General features: G+C 57.8%; 1 protein-coding gene across 7 annotated transcripts in view; it reads right to left on the reverse strand.

Moving 5' to 3' along the window:
- The window catches only part of SFXN5 (sideroflexin 5), a 107,614-nt gene that overhangs the window by 3,553 nt on the left and 84,725 nt on the right, over positions 1 to 19,336 (reverse strand). For 3 of the 7 annotated variants that reach the window (XM_036435713.2, XM_036435712.2, XM_036435711.2), the window contains one exon: positions 16,114 to 16,231. The exons of 1 other annotated variant lie outside the window; for it this stretch is intronic. In XM_036435713.2, coding sequence (XP_036291606.1) covers positions 16,114 to 16,231 — 118 coding nt within the window. Of the gene's footprint in view, positions 1 to 7,034; positions 7,216 to 16,113; positions 16,232 to 19,336 lie in introns of those variants that run through there. 3 more of the 7 variants (XM_045580900.1, XM_045580899.1, XM_045580898.1) reach the window with 3 other exon arrangements.

Consider the following 19,336-nt stretch of genomic DNA (forward strand, 5'->3'; position numbering starts at 1 on the left):
ATTTCAGAGAAGAAGGGAGAGGGAGAGAAACGTCAATGATGAGAGAGAATCATTGATCGGCTGCCTCCTGCACACCCCTACTGGGGATGGAGCCCACAACCTGGGCATATGCCCTGACCGGGAATCAAACCGGGACCTCCTGGTTCATAGGTTGACACTCAGCCACTGAGCCAGGCTTACTGGGCTCCCTGTTTGTTTTTAGGCCACCGAGACCTCAGGCCCCAGACTCTACAGTTCGGCTTCCCATTCTCCTCCCCCTCACCTGGACATGAGGGGCTATTACTTCAGCCCCAGGTCCGTCCTGCCCTGACTGGCTTTGGAGGACACAATCATGCAGCCTTCTTGTCTCCACTTGAACCTGACCACCTACTGGACACATTCAGCATCCAGGGTCCAGGACTTTGGCTGGATCCTCACAGTAGCCAGCAGCACCCTCACCCCCTGGCCACATCGCCAGTCACCTCGCTCTCCAGTTCTCCACAGAGGTCACCTCATCCTCATCACAGAAGCAACCCATCTGCGTCCCATCATAAACTCACGGCCTACTGTGTCCACCTCTGCTCCACACCTGCCCTCCTGCTACCCCTCCCCTCCCCTCAGAGGTGTTCCCATAAGCTCCAGCTCCCCCTGTCCACTCCAGGAGCCCACGCCTGGATTGTCCTCCCTCTTTCCCATCTCCTTTGCTGACTCCTGCCCTCCAGCATTTCAACACAGACAAGCACCTTCTGACTAAGACAGACCTCCCCTCAACCCCACGTCACACTGGGTAGCTCTCCTCCCCAGCAACCACATTTCTTCAAGGCACTATCTTAGCCGTAGCCACCTCCACCTCCTCACCTCCCACTGGCTTTTCAACCCACAGGAAATCTGGCTTCAGTTCCCGCCGCGTTCCACAAAAAATCTTTCTCTCCCAGGTCACTGCTGACCCCCCTTTTTTGTGTGACATCCGCTGGACACTTTCCAGGGTCCCTGGTTGGGCCCTCTTCCCTGCTCACAGAACCTTCCCTGCGACTCCCAGATCTGAGGAGTCTCTAGCCACATTCCCCCCTGAGTCTTGGGCCCACAACGGACTGCTTGCTACACGTTCCTGTGATGTCTTGTAGGCACCTGAACTGACCCTATCTAAAATGGAACTGAACCAACCCCTGCCCCAATCCAGCTCGCCATGCTGCCACCTAATGGTACTCTGCCCAGGGACCCTGGGGCCCAGGCATAAGGTGCCACAGACCAGCGTTGCCTACAAAGAACTCAGTCGTACACAGGCTGCACATGTCAGAGGCCAGACAAGGGGGCGGTTTGGTATGGACTAGGGCAGTGGGCATAGCAGAGTTTCTGGAGAAGGGGGACCCTTCCCCTGTAGTCCCTGGTACCCCAATACCCAGGCTCTGGCCATTTGAGAGGGCCAAAGAGACAAGAACCAGGTTCAAGGCCTGGGCCTCTTCCCCACCCCTGCTCCCCACACCACCTCCCCCGTCCCCACCCCTGCTGGCCTCTGAGTTCCCTCCACTCCACCCGCTCGCCTCGTCCCCATGCTGCCACTGACACAATGCACAGCGCCCACGCTTAAAAATCTAAATGCTTTTGAAAATGTTTAACCTAGTTAGACAAATTAGCAAAAATTTGTGCAAAACAATTTAGGTATTTAAAATATTCAATGTTTTTAAAAAACTGGAAAACTGTTCTTAGCTTTCAGCTGCAAAAACCAACAAAATATAACATCCCAGCAATCTTACCATGAGGTGTAACATAACCCTTCGGGAAAGCTGTTAAACAGCTACTGAGGCATCCTGGGAAATAGCACTTCATTTATTCAAATGCACATATGTCAGGCTTTTGCACCATATGTCATTCCAAGCTATTTACAGTAATAATTAAATCTTAATCAACGTTTAACCTCTGTAAAATGTTTGAAGAATCCTAATCACCCTTCAGACTGCACTAATGAAGGAGAAATATATAAACATAAAAGGAAAATGATGCATAGATATCACGCTGGAAAGAACAGTAATTGCAAAATTGTATTTCTTTTAAATATAATCAGTAAATGATGTAAAGTAAGCCAAGGAGTATTTTAAGTTAAGACATCTTGGATGTCAGAGGTGTGAGCAGCTAATTTTGTTCTGCTACCCATAACAGATGTAGCATATTTTATTTTAGTGCCATTATTAGCAACTTCCCATGCCGGCTTTCACTGAAGCACCGAGGCCCGCATGGAAATCGCAGAGAGAGGCTGCCGCTCACCACCCCAGTGGAGGACCATGGGCCACGGCCACGGCCACGGCCACGGCCACGGCCACTCGGCTCACTCTCTGGAGAGGGGCTGGCCCCGGTGACCCTTCCAGTGGAGGCCATCACAGATCCAGCACCCGCAGGCTCCCCCAGGCTGTGCTGAGGGCAGCTGGGGGGAGGGAAGCATGGGGGAGATGCAGGCAGTGGGAAGGTCCTGGGGGGAGGTGACTGGGGCACACAGGAGCAGGGTGTGGGGATAGAGCTGGCAGGCGAGGCTCTTCCTCTCATGTCGACGCCATCAGCCCTCCAGCCGGCAGATGTTTATGGCTGCCAACGCCATGCACCAAGGCTGGGCACACAGAGCGGGAGAGAGAAGATCAGCTCATGCCCTTGAGGAGCTCCACGTCGAGGGGAGGAGCCAGCGAGGGAAGCAGATGGATCCCAGGGAGACACAGCGCCATGGAAACTGGGGAGGGGGCGGAGTCAGCATGTACCAGTGGAACAGCAAAGAAGGAGGACTTCTCAGAGGAGGCGGGCCAGGAAGGACATGGAGGAAGGGAAACTTGCTGGGAGGAGAAAAAGCATCGGCTGGACAGCATGACCTGCTTGCTGTGGGCAGTGTTGGGCCTGTGGGGTGCGTGGCAGGAAGTGGAGGTGAAACAGTCAGGCGCTGGAAGCCCGTGGTGAGGTGTCAGCATTTTATCCGAGGGCAGCAAGGCTCCGGGGAAGCATTCTGGGCAGGAGTGGGCTCCCCTTTAGAAAGGTCTCTCTGGTGGCAGAGGGTGCGGAGGAAGGACCGGAGAGCAGGCGGCAGCTGTGGGAACCAGAGCGAGGTGCCAGGCCCTGCCCTAAGACGCCGCCATCGCGGCTCAGGGAAGAGCAGGCGCTGGGGATCCTTTCTGAAGGCGAAACCCATGGGAGTGATGACCAATCCCACGTGGGGGGAAGAGGGAGGTGTGGAGAATGACTGTGCGTTGGATGATTCCTAATTCTAACTCCGGAGCTGGGTGGCTGGCTGTGCCGTTCTCAGAGGCAGGGAACATGGGAGGGGGAGGGGGAGGGGGCTGGATCAGGCAGGGTGGGAGGTGAGAGGCTCAGGGGCAGCCCTGATGGGCCTCCCAGCCGGAGAGGCCGGAAAGGCAGGCAGGTCCCAGGCTCTGGGGCTCCGGCCAGGGGTCTGGGCAGGAGGACGAGCCGGGATGTGCGCACAGCCGGAGCGCCCGGAGTGGAGGAGCGTGCCCAGGAGAGCAGATGGCAGGGGAGGGTGCCAGGCCTGGGGAACAGGCACATGTGAGGGGCGGGCATAGGGAACAAGCCCGTGATGGCGGCCTGAGGGGGACCAGCCCAAGGAGCGGAGGCAGCCAGGGCAGAAGGTGCCACAGACACCGGGCTGAGAGGCGAGGTCTTGACCCTGGGCTTCGGTGACCTCTGGAGCCCAGATTTCCCAATCTTCACTCAGGGCTGACCCCGTGCACAGACTCTCACTCTGTCCTGGACCAACTCCACTGGCCGTGGGTGAGGACCCCTCCAGCTCTCTGGCCACAGACGGGGGTTGGCTCAGGGACACACCATCTTGAGGTCTCATGGGTCTGGACCACCAGGATTCCTCCCCGCTGGGCTAGCGAGGGAGGCTGGGGCAGGGACGCCTGGGCTGAACCCCCCACTTGAAGATCACCCGCCTTCGGTGGGAGGCTGTCTCCTCCATGGGCACCACACCCAGGGCCCTGCTAGGAACTAAATGTGACGCAGGTCCTGGGTGAGGGCAGTGGAGCGCCCTCCGGAGTCCCCAAGGCAGGGACACAGAGTGATGCTGTGCTCCCGGAGCCCCTGCCATCCGGGGGGCTGGCGGGTAAGACGCGGAAGCCGGCGGAGTGTGCCACGTCAGACGCCTGTGGCCACAGTGGCTCCCAGGCAGGTGTGGTGGGAGGCAGGTGCCAAGGCCCAGGGGGGGCGGGGGGCACAGCAAGGAGGGACCAGCAACTAGTAACAGTTAGAGTAAGGTGACCAGACGTCCCGCTTTTGGCGGGAAAGTCCCAATTTTTAACAATTTGTCCCGAGTCCCGCGGCATTTTAAAAAAAGTCCCGATTTCTTTCCAAAAATCAGGACTTTTTTTTTTTAAAACGCCGACAGATGTGGGACAAATTGTTAAAAATTGGGACGTCTGGTCTCATAAGCAAGAGCCCCAGGACGGGGGCCTGGTTCTGACCACGGGAGAGCTCTGTGGGGCCACCTCTGGGAAGAGGGCGACGAGGTGGCCACAGGGAGAAGATCTAGGCCCAGGCTGCCGGGTGGGGGAACTGGAGGGCCCCTCTGCTCATCGGGTGGACTCCTCCCCAGGCACCTGAGGGAAGGGGGTGCCTGGGATGGGGAGCCAGAGCCCTGGAGAGCAAGAAAGATGAAGTTGCCGAAGCCGGTTTGGCTCAGTGGTAGAGCGTCGGTCTGCGGATTGAAAGGTCCCGGGTTCGATTCCGGTCAAGGGCATGTACATTGGTTGCGGGCACATCCCTGGTAGGGGGCGTGCAAGAGGCAGTTGGTCGATGTTTCTCTCTCATCGACGTTTCTAGCTCTCTATCTCTCTCCCTTCCTCCTCTCTGTAAAATATCAATAGAATATATTTTTAAAAAAAGAAAAGGAAAGAAAGCTGAAGTTATCCATCAGCAGTGGCCAATGGAACCCCCAGCCTCGGGACTGGGGTGCCATGAAGACGTGGGCCTGCTGGGAGCATGCCCGCCCTGCCATGGCATAAGCATTGCTGCCCTGCTAGCATTCCGGGGCTCTGAGGCAGAGCCTGCTCCCTCACTCCGGATTGCCCCTGCCCCCCTTATCAGAGCCCCAACCCCCCTCTAAGACCAGCCAGGCCCTGCTGCCCCTCACAGCAGCAGCTACCTCAAGACTGCTGGCTGCATCTTCCATCAGAGGCAGCAGACAGAGAGCATTACATCTTGTATCCCGCCCCCCAAGGCCCAGCTGGCCCCAGAGCAGCCTGGTGGCCTTCCTGTGTGGCAGGGGAAGGGTTAACCCTGAGCTATTTGCCTCAGTCCCCTGGCTCATCTCGGGTGGGGGTCCAGTGTCAGGAATGTGTTTGGGGCCACCCTCTGCCTCCGCAGCCTCGGAGCACACACACCTGCAGCCAGCGGCCAGCAGATAGTTTACATATTTGAACCTGGAGCTAAGGTGCCGAGACATAAACAGGAAACTGGATCCGCAGCCTGTGCCCCATTCTCAGGGGCTTTTACCTACTACAAAGCACTTCCTCCTCCCGCCCTTTTTTCTGGTGGCTTTTCTGCCTCCTTTTCAAAGGCCCGGGGCCGGGGGCCCGGGCGTGCGGGGTGACCCTGTGACATTGTTCAAAGCTGCCTCCTGCTCCCGGCCAAGGGTGTGGGCCTCTGAGGGTCCACAGGTGGCGGCGACATTGACGTGGGGTCCCATGCCCAGGCTGGAGCCTGGCTGACCCTGGCACCTGGCTGATCCGCGTGCCTCAGGCCTCTGCCAGGCCTGGAACCAACGTGCCTCCCCTGGGCAGCCACATCCTCCCTTTCTCACTAGGGCTGGGGGCAGACCTTGGGTCTTGCTCAGACACACACACCGGCCCCACCTCTGGGGAAGTTATCCTGACTGGTGTGTAGGGGTGTTAGGTGGGGGCTGAGGAGTAGCTGAGGCCTGAACCTAGACCCCTGGGTCAGGCTCTGGTGCTGGCTCTGGGCTCCCATGGACTTCCCAGTGAATTCAAGGCCTTCTGGAACCTTCTCCAGGGTCATCCCTCACTGGCTGCTCTCTATTTCAGTGCATTGTATGTTGAGGCTTTGAGGCCTGCATCCAGCTATATCCACATCTTGTAAGGCTGCCTCCTCCAGGAAGCCTCCCAGGATCTTCTCAGACCAAATCCATGCGGCCACCTCCGGTACCCCTGGCACTTCTGGTATTTCCATCTCCATCACATCCCAGTCATAGGCCAATTTGTGCACGAACACAGAGGGCCCCCACTTCAGCCCTGTGTGAGCCACTCGATACAGCTCGGCATTCCTGTGCCTTGTCCCTATAGGCCCTCGATAGAAGTTGAATCAAATGGAGCCAAGCTCCCCAGGAGCGGGAATCCTGTCTTATCTTTTCCCTCCTCTGCTGTGAGATGTGCACCCCGTGGATGCTCAGACCCCCACCCCCCCTGCATCCCCCCTCCCCCCTCCCATTCTAGAGCTTTGTTCCTGAGTGCCCTCTGGCGGGCCAATTTCAGAACCATTTTCTGTCCTAAGGGCCTCAGTTTTTTCATAGGTGCAGTGGGAAGATTTTCTACCTCGTGGGGTTGGGATGAGGATAAATCAAGAAACGGATGGGAGAGCCCTCAGGATGTTTAGAAAACCTATGGCAGTGGTCGGCAAACTCATTAGTCAACAGAGCCAAAATTCACAACGATTAAAATTTCTTTTGAGAGCCACATTTTTTTTTTTTTTTAAACTTAAACTTCTTCTAGGGACCGGTTTGGCTCAGTGGATAGAGCGTCGGCTTGGGGACTGAAGGGACCCGGGTTCGTTTCCGGTCACAGGCATGTACCTTGGTTGCAGGCATATCCCCAGTAGGGGGTGTGCAAGAGGCAGCTGATCGATGACTCTCTCATCGATGTTTCTAACTCTCTATCTCTCTCCCTTCCTCTCTGTACAAAATCAATAAAAATTAAAAAATAAACTTCTTCTAACGCCACTTCTTCAAAATAGACACTCCCAGGCCATCGTACACACTCAAGGGGCCAAAGAGCCACGTGAGGCTCGCGAGCCGCGGTTTGCCGACCACAGGCCTGTGGGGCGCTATGTAGGGGAGGCCGGGCCCGTGGTTATCCCCTGCCCAGGCCCAATCTTGCCGCCGGGTCTCCTCGTGGCTCACAAGGCTACACACTTCGCAATGCCGATGCTTTCAATCTCCTCAGCAGGAGCTTCGCACAGCCGAGCTTCCTCCTGCCCTGTCCTGACTTCATCTAGGTGTTCTAGAAGGTCCTAGAAAAACCAGGAGGGACAGGCTGGGAGGGGAGACCTCCCTGCTGAGGCCCGTCACCGGGGCATGCGTGTGCGTGTTCACGCGTGTGCCTGTGTGCACGCGCAGGTGCGGGCCGGGGGGGTGGGGAACAGGCGACATGACAGGTGGCGCTGGCGTTCCCGGGCTCCGAGCAGCTTTGCCATTCCCATCCGTCCTCCTGGGGGGTCCAGTGGGCAAACTCCAAGAAAGCAGCGGGCGGGGAGGCAGCAGATTTCTGACGGCAAAAATAGCCCGCTTCGGAGTTCAGAAAGGCCCGATGAGCCAGTAAACGAGAGAAACCCCAAGCAAACATCTCTAAGCAAAGGAGGCGACGGATTTGCGACGGGAGGGGGGGAGGAGGCCCCTGCACCGGTGGGCTCAGGAGAAACACAGTGTCTCCTGGGCTTTGTCTCCGGCCTCACAGCCGCCCCGAAGAGCAGGAGAAGCAGGAACCAACAAAGTCAGGGTGAGCCCCGAGGACCTAGGCGCTGCATCAGGTGTTGATAAAAAGTGCCAGTGCTCAGCCTCAGGGACACCCTGCGTGTTAAGGGAAGGAAAAGGTGAGGTGGGACGTAAAAGAAAGATGGGACCCAGGAAACACCAGAGTCTACACGGGTGGGGCCAAACAAACCCCGGTGGAGCTTATCCGGGAGGACTTCCTGGAGGACGGGGTCGTTTGTAGAACAAATGAAGACCTGAGCTCATTCCCAACTTTTGGTTGGGAGTTCGCATGCTTTTCCAGAGTAAGAGAGGCAACCTTTGGCTTCTGGGTGGATCACAGCTCCCAGCCAACATGGTTCATCAAAACCACCGGGCGGAAGAGAGATGGCGGAGACTCTGGTACCCACTGGGACTATCCACATTCTTTTCCTGTACAGGGACAACATGCCTCTTTGTTTCCTAACTCGAAAAGCTGGAGGGGAAAGAAGGGGTGGGAGAAGGAGGGAGAAGGGGGTGGCTGAGCCTGACCCTCAGGTAGCTCATGTACCACATGGGCCTGGACTCTAAGCCACCCTCTGGGGCCAGGGCAAGATGTGGCTTGTGCATGGCAGGAGGCGGTAAAGTGGGCCTGAGAGCATGCTTCTAGTGCCCTGGCCCCTCTGAGGCTGCGGCGAGGGGGTGCTGGGCGGAGAGGGCGGGGTGGGGGGGTTCACAGGGCTGCCATGGGGCCTCTGAGCGGAAGCCCTGGGGCTCTGATGGTGTCTTTTCTTCCAGTCAAGGTGTTTGGCAGAAGCCGGAGGGGCAGAGGGAGAGTGGGGAGGGCTCCCCAGCTGAGGTGTCCCGGAAGGCCAAAGGGCAGGAGCCAACAAACCCACACACACAGGGCGAAGAGGCCCAACAGGATACAACCCCAGCTGCCAGCGAGTGTGACTCCTTGGCCCCACGGGGCTCCTGCAGCGATGATGTGAGAAGAGAGAGACACCTCCCTGGGACATCACCCGCCCTACAGAGCAGCCTAGGGCCCTGCCCCATCTGTGTCCCCCTCACCCAGGCCCTATTGCTGCTGGGGGATGGGGGTGTCTCAAGACGCCCAGTGGGTGGCGTACCGAGGAAAGCTCAGCTCTGCCCGTCCATAATTCGGCCCCAGGAGGTGGCTCTCAGACAAGACACCGAGTGTCGGCACCGGACTTAAGGCCACACAGCCCACGGTCAGCAGTGCCCCCTCTAGGACCAGGGCCCGGTCCCCCGGCCTCACTTCCAGAATCCTAATGGGCAGAGCCAGGAAGACACTGCATTCCAACACCTTATCTTCCGGCTGGGGAAACTGAGGTCTCGGAGGTCAAGACCAAGACCACAGAGCTAAGAGATGCCAGCCCTCGGAGGGCAGGCCTGGGGGACCCAGGGCAACCCCAACCTCAGGGGGTCAGGACAGTGCCGCCAGCGGCCCCCCTCCCCTGAGCCTCACTCATCCTCAGAGAGGCCCCACCTTTTCCTGTGGACATATCTCCACCTCACCAAATCAGCTAATTATTGACAGTTGGTGAAGAGGAGATTTCACTTTTTCCTCCTGTTAAACTGCTCCTAATTAGTTCCCTGTCACACGGCTGGCTCGGCCGCCCGCCGCTCGCCGCTCACGCGGTAATCCCGCTGCACAGTGCCTCATTAACCTTTTGCTCCTCTCCTGCCGCCTGCCAACAAGATGAAGACAAAAACAGATTGTCGAACAATGGCTCCGGCTTGTATGTGCAGCCCCGCTCCCCAGCCCCCGAGCTCCCGGGGGGAGAGTGGGGGGAAACGAGAGGGGAACGGGGCTGGGGAGGAGCCCAGGGGGAATCCAGGAGGGGAGAAAGAGGCACAAAAACAGACAGAAGCAGAAACAGGCAGGGATGCGGGGAAGGGGCCTTGGCCAAGGTACTGCTTCTTGCTCTGGGGCCGTGGTCGGCAAACTCATTAGTCCACAGAGCCAAATATCAACGGTACGACGATTGACATTTCTTTGGAGAGCCAAATTGTTTAAATGTAAACTTCTTCTAACGCTACTTCTTCAAAACAGACTTGCCCAGGCCATGGTATTTTATGGAAGAGCAACACTCAAGGGGCCAGAGAGCCGCATGTGGCTCACGAGCCGCAGTTTGCCGACCACAGCTCTGGGGAGACAGGAGGTTCATTAAACAGGATTAGATGAGCTCCCAGGTAGGGCACACTGGTTGTCAGAGTCAGAGGGACATTCCCATTCCCTGGTCCAGCCTCTTTTGGCAGCAAAGTCCATGTGGGCTCAGAGACTGGACCCTGAACATCTCCCCTGAGGGACCCAAGTCACCATCGCGTGCGCACGCGTGTGTGTGTGTGTGTGTGTGTGTGAGTGTGAGTGTGTGTGTGTGTGTGTGTGTGTGTGTGTGAGAGAGAGAGAGAGAGAGAGAGAGAGAGAGAGAGAGAGAGAGAGAGAGAGAAACTATTCTAGCAATGATTCCTCCTCCAGGAAGTCCTCCCTGATGAGCTCACCGGGATCTGTCTCACCTCACACGTGTACTCTGGTGCTATGTGTTTCCTTTTCCCATCTCCCTCCTCAGTTCCTTTCTGACTCCCTCAGTACATAGGATGTCCCTAAGGCGAGAACTGACACTCTGTCAAATGACTACATTTGCCGAGAACACAGGGGCCTCAATTCCCAGGGAGGGCAGGGCCAGAGAGGCCATCACACATCAGGACGTACCAGGCCACAGAGGCCTCCACCTCCTGCCTGGCCTGACATTTCTTGTTTATTGGGCTTCTGTCCGCCTCACAGAAGAGAGGCTCCCTGAGCTGGGGGCTCTGGCATGGCCCTTCCAGTTACAGGAAGAAGGGGAAAGCGTCCAGTGTCTATGATGAGGGAGGGGAACAGACTCGGGGTTTGATGGGCCTGTTGATGCCCCATAGCCTTAACCTGCACGTCACAGGGCCCACCAGGGCAGACTCATATTCCCTGCATGGCAACACGCTGGGGCCCGGAAGGGAGGCCGAGCCTGGTGCCCTGTGCTGGTGCTCAGCTTCCTAAGGAGGTCCCTGCCCCGCCTGCTGGCCCGCCAGACAAGCCTGCACCCCGGGTCAGAGGACAAAGGCACTAACACCTCCCGGAGAACACGGACATGGGTTCCCCAGGAAGCAGGGAGGGCTGTGGAAGGGGCGTCAACTGGGCCTCAGACTTGGGTCTTCTCGTTTCATAATGGGGGGCGGGGTGGGCAGGGGAGGGGAACCATCCTTCTGTGGGTACAGAGCTCACTCCATCACCTCCAACTGTGGACCTTGGGCGAGGAACTGGACCTTGGAACGCCTCAGTTTCTTCATTTGTAAGCAAATGGTACCGACCTCATAGGACTGTCACATTCCGGACCCCTATTTCCCCACCACAGCCAACCAGACCCCTCTACTCTCTGGACCCTGGCTCCCCATCTTGTCCTCTCTCCAGGCTCCCAGCCCTCCACCGAACACCCAGTGAATAAGACTTCCTTTGCTGTTCTCCGGTGGCTTCTCATCCCTGAGCCAACTTCTCTAAGCAGAGAGAAACGTGGCTACCATGTTGCCTCCTGCACTGCCTTATCCAGCTACATCACTCAGTGTCTAAGTCTCGTTGATGTCTGGTCCCTTCTGTAGTAGCTCACTTGCAGAGAGCTCCCTTTTCCTTGAAATACCCTTGTCCTCAGCATCAGTGAAGCCACTCCATAGCGATTCTCCCCCTGCCCCTGGCTGCTCTTGATGCCTCCCCGCCACAACCCACCCACCCACACACGGTGGCCTCATCCCTTCCTCAACTTCAGTTCGCCGAGGCACCTATCATTCAGAAATCCCTCAGCCTTCAAGGACATTAGGAAGATTGAACACAGCAAGACATGCAGAGTTTCCCAGCATGCTGCTTGGCATCGTAGGTGACTAGTAAATGGTAGCTATTATTATTATTTGCTATTTTTATTTAAAAATCTAGCACCATTTCAACAGGCAGAAAGACTTATCTGAAAAGGCCAAAACAAGACTCGGCCCAGCGATGGAAGTTCTCTCAGCCTCTGGGGTTGGTGGGTTGGAAGCCTCATGCCAAACACCACACACCAAGGCCAGCCAGGCTGGGAACCAGCTCCTAAGCGCAATTTCCATGTTCCCTAATTAATTAATTAGTGTCCCAGCGATTACTCCTGTTGACAACCTTGGTGGCTCTTGGCAAGGTTGGGTCAGCCCAGGCAAGTCCAGGCTTATTGTGGCAAATCCCACCGGCTTCTGGGATGTGAGACGTGATCCCCGATGGCAGAGGCAGCGCCTTGTTAGAGAGAATTAATTGGGAGGAAGAATGGGGGGAGGGGGGACAAGGTCCTCTTAGCTAACTGCTGATGGCCTTGGTGCTGTAGGTCACAGACAGGTCTCAAAACACCCCATGCCCTAACTGGTTTGGCTCAGTGGCTAGAGCGTTGGCTGCAGACTGAAGGGTCCCGGGTTTGATTCCGGTCAAGGGCATGTGCCTTAGTTGTGGGCACATCCCCAGTGGGAGGTGTGCAGGAGGCAGCTGATGGATGTGTTTCTCTCATCGATGTCTCTAACTCTCTGTCCCTCTCCCTTCCTCTCTTTAAAAAAAAAATCAATAAATGTATTTAAACACACACACACACACACACACACACACACACACACACAACATACCCCATAATGCCCAGGCCTGCCTGCATCCTGTTGGGGTTGATTCAGGTGAGGAGGGGGCTCTGAAAAATCACATCCCCACCCTGCTTTCCCAGGAAACAACCGTATTATGCAAAGACTATAGTCTTCCCACTCTAGAGAAAGAAGCCTGGGTCGCAGTGAGACACCCAGAGAACTGGGCCTGTTTGAGGCAGACCTGGGGACACACACACACACACACACACACACACACACGAGAGGAGCCTGCAGCCGGAGAGGAGTGCTGCTCACTGAGACCACCTCCCGCTGTCCCCCCCTTATCAGCCCCAGAGGAACTGGGGATTCAAAGACCCACAGCGCTCCCACCTGATGCTTCCCCACTGAGGGCAGCCCCAGCGCAGGTAGGTTGGGTGGTTGAGTGAGGAGAGGAAATCCACAGCACAAGCGGCTGCAGCACTTCCTGGGAGCTCTGGCCTGGGTGTGGCCTCTGGGATTCCCTCCGTATCAGCCCTCTCTTCTGTGACTCTGGGCTGGTCCGGGGCTGCTCTGGGCCTCCTGTCCCCAGCAGAGTCAGCAGGATGGTAAACCATGGCCTTTAAAGTCCTTTGCACAGGCACAGTCTTAGATTCTGTACCTTGGGTTTGTCGGCCCTGAGTCCCTCTCCTGTGCAGACAGGGGAGCCGTGAGGGCTGCTTGGAACATCTGACCACGTGGTGCCTCCAAGCACACAGGGCCCTTGGATCCTCGTCTAGAACCGCAGGCTCAGCCCAACGACACAGAGAGATGCAGCGGCTTCGGGGAGGGGCATGCCTGGGCCTCTGAGAAGTGCCCTCTCCACATCTTTAGACCTTCCAGACACAACCTGCAGCCCGGGGCTCCACGTGGAGGCCCCAAGCATCAGCTAATAGCTGTGCAGCTTCCATGGGGGGAGGGAAAGGAGACGGGAGGCATCCCTGGCTTCATAACAAGGCTGGGCCCTGTGGGCCTACGGGTACTGCTGGCACAGATCACACAGTAGGCTTGCCATCCCGATGTGGGCTGGCCCTCGAGATAGGAGCCCCATCACCTCATAGTGTCCTATTAGGACTCTGGGGGTTCCGTTCTCACCCTCCTAGGACTGCAGAGGCTGGGTCACCAACTCCTGCTCCAAGACGCTGGGTCCCAGGCCTCACAGGCCAGGTTTAACACCCAGGACCCGAATTTTCACCTTCCCTGACTTCCCTCTGAGCACCGGTACCCTCCCACTGTTTCTGGAGGCTAGAGCAGGGTCAGTCCCTGGATAGAGCAGATTCAGAAGTGCACAGCTCCAGCCACAGCCTCCATCTGCCGCGAGCTCAGTGACTCCACATACCCAGTCCACTCTCTGACATCTCACCACCTTGCTTTCCCACCAGCTAGCTTGCCCACCTTCCCCTCCACTCGCTGAGATTCCAGGGCCCGCCGCTTCTCCGGACCTCTCACCGGCCTGCCAAAGGCTCCAGCCAGCCGGACAAAACCCTCTGAGAGAGCCCTGTGGTGCCCGGAGCTGGCCCCAGCACCTCTGGGTGGACAGGCCCTGCCCACAGCCACAGGCCTGTGTCCCCCTCAGTTTCCCCTCTGCTGACCCCCTGCCCCACCCCCACACTGCCATCGGGCTCTCTGACATCCTTGGCCAGCTGTCTCTCCCACTCACTCCTCTGAATGTCTAGAAGCTTCTCCACAGCCGTCAAACTTCTGACCTTCCCTGTCCCCACCTCTTGCTTCCTCTCTGCTCCATCTTTAGACCAGACACTATCAGAACAACTTCCTTAACCTCTCCACCCCTGAACCCCACCCCAACTGCATCCGTCTCCCCAAGCTGAGGTGGGGAGGACTCTCTCCCTGTCAAAGCGACTCCCTTGAGTCCCCACCCCCCACTTCATAGACTTTGCTCTCCATCCTCATCCTCCACTTCGCTCTTGGTGTGTTCTTTTTTGTACATACAAGTGCCCCTTTCTCCCGTGTATAGAAGGGGAAATACCTGTGAACCCGTTTCTATCTTATTTGCTAGCTTATTTTTGCGTATCAGATTCCACACACGAGTGAAATCATATGGTACTTGCCTTCCTATGACTGGCTTACTCCACCCAGCATACTGCTCTCCGGGTCTGTCTATGCTGTCTCAAAGGGTAACCTTTCCTTCTTTTTCACGGCCGAGTGGTATTCCGTTGTGTAAATGTATCATAGCTTTTTTATCTGCTCATTGTACTGTGGACACTTCGGTGCTTCCGGACCTTGGCTATTGTAAATGCCATGGGGGTGCCCATAGCCTCGGGCAGCAGTATGGCGATCTCCGAGGGAAAGGAGGAGAGGGGGGAGCAGAGGGGAAAGGGGGATACATGTTGAGGGAACGAGCCTGGACTTGGGGTGGTGACCACACAACACCATGTACAGGGGATGCATGATAGGACTGCACACCTGAAACCTATGTAACGTTACTAACCAACGTCACCCCCACAAATTCAACGAAAACGTTTTTTAAAACAAAAATAAGGGAGAAATGAATACAAGCTTCTCTTTACCCCACACCTCATTCCAGCTATGGGTCTGTTTCTCGTTTTTCCCTTGATCCCAAACATTCTGCCTGCCACCCGGGTTCCTCACCCATCGGCGGGACCTCACCCATCAGCTGCACCTCCCCTTGGGTCAGGGTTTGCCTTCCCTGCCTGAGACACCAAGACACTCACTCCTCACCCTCTTGGAGCTTCACCTCTCAGGAGCATGTGACTCTGTGATCGGCCCACCAGCCCCGAATCCCACTTGGCTTGTCCTTGCCTCCCTGGTCACCCATCCTCAGTCACCACCCCTCCCCGAGGACTTCCTTTCCCCACAGGCTCCCTGGTGGATCTCCACCCTCCGCTCCCCCCAATCTCATGACTGTTTCTTATGTTGGTGGCCCCACTTCTGTCTCCCAGACCCAGCGCCAGCTCCTCCAGGCTCCCCAAACCCCTCGTGTCCACCAGATACAACATGCTGTCCTCCCTCAAACCGGTCCCTACGTCCCATCACGTGGTACCTACATTCGCCTGGTCTTTCAAAACTAGAAAGCCGGGCACCCTTCCTGCAGCTCCCTTCCCCTCCCACCACACACAGCTCCTCAACGCTCACGAAGCTGCCTCCTGACTCTCAGAAAGGACCTGCTTCCCACAATGCCCAGTGCCAACAGCCTGGTCCAAGCCGCCATCATCTCTCACTGGACGCCCGCCACGCCTCCTGGTGGCTGCTCCTCGCCCGGAGCTCCAGCCCAGCCATGCAGTTCGAAAGCAGCACCTGCGGGCCAGCTTTGCACAGCCCTTCTGATGACCGCGACCCTCTGCGCTGGCTCCCAGGTTCCCGGCGCCGCCTGACCCACCTCATCCTTCTCCTCTCTCTGCTCCGGCTGCAGACTTTGCTCAGCTCTGAACCATGCTGTGTGCTGCCTTCACCCCCGGTGACCTCAGCCCACGTGTCCCATCGCCCACTGCACACCCGGCCAACTCTAGCCCTTCCTTCAGGCCCCAGAAAGTGCCACTTCCCTCAAGGCTCTGTGGGGTGCTCCCCACTGTCTCCTCCCACGTCCAGCTCAGGTGGTCCTACCCTAGCACGCCTCATCCTTCATGTCCTATTCCCTGTTTCATTGTTGTGTTAATGCTTCACTCTGAGCTCAGAGATGTCTGTCTCATTCATGGTTCGAACCCCAGCACCCAGCCCAGTGCAAAGGAGCCAGTGCTGAGTAAGTATTCCTTAGTAAATGGCCTAACCACACCCGCCCGTCCTGCCCGTGAGCCCCTCCCCTCACTGACCTCTGACATCTGTGGGAAGAGGCTGATGGCCAGAGGCAGGGCCAGGCCGAAGGCTGCCAGGCACACGAGGCTTTGCACAGGAAGAAGCAGCCGGGGGCGGGCTTGCAGGAGAGCCGTCCTGCAAGGAGAGGAGGGGGCAGCCCATGAGAGCGCAGACGGGGTGAGCAGCCCCGGTCACCACACTGGGTCCTACCAGGACACAGGGCCAGGGCAGCGTGGTTCCGGGCCAGCCCCAGCCGTGGCAAACAGCTGTGGTGGAATTCTGCCTTTGGGTCTCCCCCAAGCCCTGCCATGAAGGACGTTGTTGGTTGGACTCTCAACCATACATCATAGATGAGCCTTGTGGGGGCCTTCCCACACCCCACCCTGGGCCCAGCCCTGTGCAAAGAGGGCCACATGCTGTCGTCCCCGTGCCTGGGGAGACACCCGGGAGAGTAAATCACCTTGGAAGGCAGCACATGATAAAAGAGCAAACATACCAGAGTAGGTGCCAAGCACAGGGGAGAGTCAGACCACACCTACATGGGCACATCCATGCACACACATACATGCATGCACACATGTACCTTCACCGTGATGTTCAGCAAAGCCTTATACACCACACGCACATACGTGTACACACACATGCACACATGTACTCACACATACCTATATATATGCATGCACATGTGTGCACACACATATATACACCCAGCCGGGAGGGGGTGACCCCATTCTGTGTGTGGGAACAGAACATGCCCCACTGATTATTTCATCAGCTTCAATCCAAGAGCCACGGAGAGGGGCAGGGGCTTGCCCAAGGCCACGGCGAGACCTGCTGGAGGCCAGCTGGCTGCTGCCTGGACTCCTGACTCCCTGCAAGTGCTGCCACCCCGTGCTGCTCCCGGCTCCCGCCCTCAGGACCCATGTTTCATCGCCTGCTGACATGTCACAGCTGACACCCTCTCTCCAGGACAAGCTTCGAAGCTGGGATTCCTGGGTAGGAGAGGGGTCTGAAAAGCCTCCCTCTAGGCCCGGGTCCCCCAGCTCCAGGACAAAAAGGGCTGTCCGGACAGACTGGGGGCATACCAACTGGCAGGTGGATAGTCCTTCACTGCGTTGTCCACCGTACTGTCTGGTGAAGACCCTGAGCCTCTGCTTGGGGAGGTCGAGGGGAGGGTGCGCCAGAGGACGGATGACGGGACCATTGGCCAGGGGACGTTGGATGGGCTAAATCTGACCCCAGTCACTGTGTCAGCGTCCACAGGCCTGCAACTGGCTCCTGGTACGAAGGCGATACAATCCGGGCTCTTGCCCCGGCCCCTCTGGAGCAGGACTGCCTGTGGCCCCTGGCAGGGGAGGAGGCCCTCCTGGGGGCAGGGCCTCAGTGGGGGGCAGGTAAACCCCACACCACCTTCCCCTCCTGGGACAAGTATCCCAGGAGCACTTGGCCTTGAGCGGACAGCTACAAGGGAGCAGCGGTTCTCCAACTCGGTGTATAGGCAGCGGGTTGAAAATGCAGACACCCAAGGGCCCCTTCTCCAGGAAATCCTGACTCAGTTGGCCCAGCACCTGAGAGCCTGCATTTCAAACAACCTTCGTGAGTCTAAAACAGGTGATGGGTCCCAGTCACTTCTGAGAAACCCTGGTCCAGGATGTTCCTGCGAAGGGACCGGTAAGATCCGGTTACTGGTCAATTCTATGCAAGTGAAAGGCCTGGACAGAGTAAGTGCTGAGTCATTGTGCATTGTTGCTGCCTTTGTATGTGCAGGAAAGAGGGGGATCCTGGTGGCTGGGCTGTCTGTCCTCCAGCCCTTCCCACCAGCCCAGACCTCAAGATCCATCCAGCTGCCGAATTAAGCCTGAATTGAGTTGCTGGAGAGGGAAGTTTCCGCAGCATCAAGAGTTGCAGGAAAAAGTGCCGAGTCAAACTCAAGCCTCCCGGACCTCCCCTTGGCCTCAATCCAGTGGCCCCACGCTCGCCCTCTCCTCCACACAAGCCTCCACTGGCCATGGACTCGGCCCCAGGCCTCCTGGGCTCCCACAGGGGTCCCGGAGGGGCCAGGAGAAAGGCTGAGAGGGGCCCCGAGCCCTTTTTGATGAGGGTCAACTTCTCCCGCAGGAGAAGGGGGTGGGACACAGGGCTCACCCTCCAGACTGGCACACAGACCCAGAGCCCTGCTCTGCGAGCTGTGGAAGGCAGCTGGGCCCTCAGTCCCCAGGGGGAAGCGGACAGGGGGAGTGGAACTGGAGGGTGTGACTCCCTGGGGTAGAGCCCCAAGGGCCACTGAGGGCAAGGGAGGTGGCAGGGAGGAAGAAGGTGGCAGGGGAGGGGCAGGCCATGAACTCCTCCCTGGGAGCCCCAGACAGACCCCCTTCCATGTGGGGCCGTGACCCCGCTCCTCTCTCAGGGGGGCTGGCTGAAGCCCCCCCCCCCCCCCCCCCCCCCCCCCCCCTTGGGGCAGGGGACTCTGGAGGTCCTGGAAGGAGGCGGGCCTGAGGCTGCAGCCAAGCAGGAGGCTCCTTGGACGTCCCAGCCCAGCGCAGGCACTGGCTTGAACACAGCAGGACAGGGGGAGGGGAGGGGAGGTGGGAAATGGCAGGGAGGGATTGGAGAGGCAGCTGGGGGAATTAAAATATGCAGATGGAGAGATGTGCGACTGACTGGGAGAAAGGAAAGACCCGGATCCCAAGGAATGAAGGAGGCAGGAGCGGCCTCAGGAACCACCTCGCAGGGTGTGAGCTGAACCCCAGACCCAGCTGAGCTGGGGGATGAACTTCAGGGGTAGGGGTGGGGGGCTGAGGGCAGAGTTAGGGAGATTGTGGGGGAGGGGCCGCTCTCCCCACCTCCCAGCCTCCTCCTCAGCCGTGAGGCTGTGCGGTGAGGGGATGTGAGCTGGGGAGTGGGCACCCGCAGAGGGAGCCCCCCCACCCCCCACTGTGGGCTGGGAGTTCTGGCTCCCCCGCTTCTGACTTCAGACCCCTTTCCTTTCTGTCTCAGGGGCTCCTGAACATCCAGGCACCCACTCTCTCCTGCAGGTCAGAGGGCTCCTCTCCGAGGGGAGACTCTGAGGCCAGAGGTGAAGCCAGCTGGGCCCCAGCCCCACACACACCCAACAGCTCCTGTCCCCGCCGCCTCCGCTGTGCATTCCCTCAGCACTTGGAGCAATTCGAGTTTGCACTCCATTAATTTGCAAGCAGGCTGCTTGGTAAGTGTTCTTTTGTCTTTTTCCTCCGACTCCCT

This window comes from Pipistrellus kuhlii, unplaced genomic scaffold (assembly GCF_014108245.1).
Source record: "Pipistrellus kuhlii isolate mPipKuh1 unplaced genomic scaffold, mPipKuh1.p scaffold_m20_p_13, whole genome shotgun sequence".
Taxonomy (NCBI): domain Eukaryota; kingdom Metazoa; phylum Chordata; class Mammalia; order Chiroptera; family Vespertilionidae; genus Pipistrellus; species Pipistrellus kuhlii.